We start from the raw sequence: 3,027 nt of genomic DNA, 5'->3' as shown, positions 1-3,027 counted from the left end.
GCAGGAATCCAAATTTCAGTGGTGCTGCTGCAAACCACGCAGCCCTTCCCTCCCCAGCTCACCGTGTCATTATCAGCTTAGTGCCATCATCACAGCTGACACTTTTCTTTGTGCAGGGCACGCAGGGGATGCTGTTGCCCAAGGTGAATATCCCAGCTCCAGGATGGAGTGAGGTAACCTGGAATTCTCTGCTTCCACACCAGTCTGGAGGTGCTGCTGGTGGCACAGGAAGCTACAAGACCAGTCCTGCCTGTGTTTGAGATCTGAGAGGAAGCAGGGAATGTGTTTTTTAAATTATTTACCCTTTTTATGGGGAGGAATGGTCACTGTTATACACCCAAGAACAGTTCTTAATATCTTCTTGAGTTAAATATTACCACATTTCACATTTCTGCCTCGGTGCAAAAGGCTGGGGAGCTTGTGATCATGGGAGTATGTAGTGTGTAATTGATTTGGTATTAATCTCCAAAGAAATAATCCCTTTTCATAGCTGGAATCCCATCCCTTACTCCCTCTCTCCCCTCCCCTTCCCTGTGGAACTCACCTTAAAGTAAGGGAAGTGTTCTGTCATGAAATTGTAAATCTCACTGACTGGCAAACTCCCTGTCTTGCTGTTTTTGAGAGCCATGAAGATCAGGATGCTTTAGGGAGAGAAAAAAAAAAAAGGCATTTTAGCCTCTTCTGCCTGACTCCTCTCAACCAAAAATAGATAATTTTTTGCACTGTGTGTAATTATTCTGACTTTCACTGTCGTAGCACAAATACAAAAATGATTTTATGTTTCCACTCAGTTGTTTACAGCAATCTCCTTAACTCAAGGCTCATCTAGAAGGTCCAACCTGGGTTTAAAATAAAAGAACACAGAAAGTAGAATCAAGACCTTCAAATCCTGCTGGTGTGTAGTTATTGAGGGTTTTGTTTGACTGCTGGAGGCCACAAAGAGAATCAAACTGACAGGGACAGAGGGATAATTAAAAATTAAATTGTCTGATCTACTTTGGGGGCTAAACCCATGTGGTGACTGCCATAACTGATATGTTTTAAAGGCATTTGCTTGCTTAAGTAACTGGGGAAAAATCAGTTTTAATACAGAATAGACTACTAAGTAGAACCAGTCTTGTGCTGATGAAATTCACAACACTTAAATTTTTTCCTTAGAGAAATGTGTCAATTTGTTTTTGTTTTTGGGGAGTGATCAAGACTGCTCCCCTGCTTTACAACACTTAATTTCTGTGTGCCTTGGCTGGCCCCAGAGCCTGGAACGCTTTGTGATCCACAGGGACAGGACAGAACACCCCGGGAAGAAGACAAATGGAGCGAACGTGTCGCTGCAAACGATGCTGGAAACAGGCCAGGGGTGAACAGGGTATTTCCTGTAAGGTGAGGGCTTGGAAAAAGATTGGATTACCTGTAGGAGTAGATGGGTTTGGGGAACAGAGGCTGCTGAGATTCTTGGCTGCTTTGAGGAGCAATCCTTTGGTAGGGGTAGTGCGAGGAAGCGATGTAAGTCACGGGGTAGCTGCCTCCTGAGGGGTACTGAGGGGGACAGCAAAAATGTTATTGACTTTAGCATCAAACTCCCAAAAATATTCCCTAATAACAGCATTATTTCTGATACTGCATGGGAAAAAGTATTTTCTTCTTTGTTGCCTGCTATGAGGAGCTGTGTCCTATTAATCATCCCCAGATAATTCTTAATTTTATAGAGCTAAAGCTTATCTCCCTCCAGCCATCTCTTTTGAAGTATTTCAGCCTGCTCAGCCTCCCCTGAATGTGCACACAAATCACGAATGATGTCATTTTATTGACATTAAAAACCCCAGACCACCAGAGTAAAAAACTTCAGTGTTCACCTTATAAAAACCAGCTGAGGGAGAAAAGCTGCTAAAAATGTAGGAAGAAACAAGGAAGTTTTGCCTGAGCCTTATTTGGGTTTGTGTGCTATTTTTTTTGTTGCTTTTCTTTAGGTGGGGAGGGTTCAGAAAGGCAAAAATTGAAAGCATATAATATTTGCTCCTTAGGGAATAGCATCCCAAAATCTCTGTTAAAATTGCTGTTACCATGCAAGGCAGGGAAAAACCCCCCAAAAAACCAACAAGAACTTTAATGGATGCACCAGAATATATTTAAGATGAATGTATTATTATGGAATAAGGTTTCTGGGAGAGCAATTTCTGCCTCTTCCAGATGAATCTTTGCAGATGCCAGGGGTGAGGACATGGCCAAAATTAGAATTTCTGTCACACGCTATTAAAAAATCTACCTGGATGCCTTCCCTGGCACTCAGAGGTTGCTGAGCCCTGTCCTGGTGTTTCGCTGCTCAGCTCCAGCAGTCCTGGGCCATGAGGCTTGTGTGGCTCCTCTGGAAAATCATCATGTAGCTCTCAAGACTCATGGGGAAAAATCCCTTGGACATCCCCTTAGCTGCTAATTCTATTTCCTTGATTTTTTTTGGATCAATCATTTCGATTGCTCTCGGTCTTTGTCCCCTCAAAACAGCAAAATATTCACAGTTTATTTATTTATTCTGTACTCTGAATAATTGATGTCATTTTCTCAGTAATTTTATGCTGGCTGCTGGAGTTTTTCTTGCCTGTTTGCTTTTATCTTCCCAACACTGAACTGCCTGAAATGGAACGTGGAAAACCAGACTGAATAGACTCAGTTGTTTGCATGGTGAAAGGAATGAAATGTACATAATTAATCATGTCCTGCCTTGTTAAACTAAATATTGGGCACGATTAGAGCCTCCAGAGCAGCTGTGAACTAATTTTTGTGTGCACTGTGGTGCTCCCTGCCTTGTGCACTGGCTGCAGATTTCCCCCCAAGAGCAGAAAACCAGGCAGCTCCTACAATAACTCTGATTTTTATTGGTTTTGGTGGCTCTTTGAGAGGAAACAACCCTAAGATAGGGCTGGTTTTGATGTCATCATGAAAGGCCAGACCTGGGTGTTTTAGGGATTATTTCTGTTTTATTGGGTTCATGAATCCTTTTGGAGGGAAGGGAGGCTGGGGAATGGGCTGGAA

The 3,027-nt window shown here is 42.7% G+C and overlaps 1 protein-coding gene across 1 annotated transcript in view; it reads right to left on the bottom strand.

Moving 5' to 3' along the window:
* The window catches only part of FOXN1 (forkhead box N1), a 19,068-nt gene that overhangs the window by 8,288 nt on the left and 7,753 nt on the right, over nt 1-3,027 (bottom strand). The window contains exons 4-5 of the mRNA XM_031060673.1: nt 1,409-1,536; nt 545-641 (exon numbers count right to left, since the gene is read on the bottom strand). Of these exons, the coding sequence (XP_030916533.1) occupies nt 545-641; nt 1,409-1,536 (225 nt within the window). The remainder of the gene's footprint in view (nt 1-544; nt 642-1,408; nt 1,537-3,027) is intronic.

This window comes from Geospiza fortis, unplaced genomic scaffold (assembly GCF_000277835.1).
Source record: "Geospiza fortis unplaced genomic scaffold, GeoFor_1.0 scaffold425, whole genome shotgun sequence".
Taxonomy (NCBI): Eukaryota; Metazoa; Chordata; class Aves; order Passeriformes; family Thraupidae; genus Geospiza; species Geospiza fortis.
This window is presented reverse-complemented; position numbering and strand designations above follow the sequence as displayed.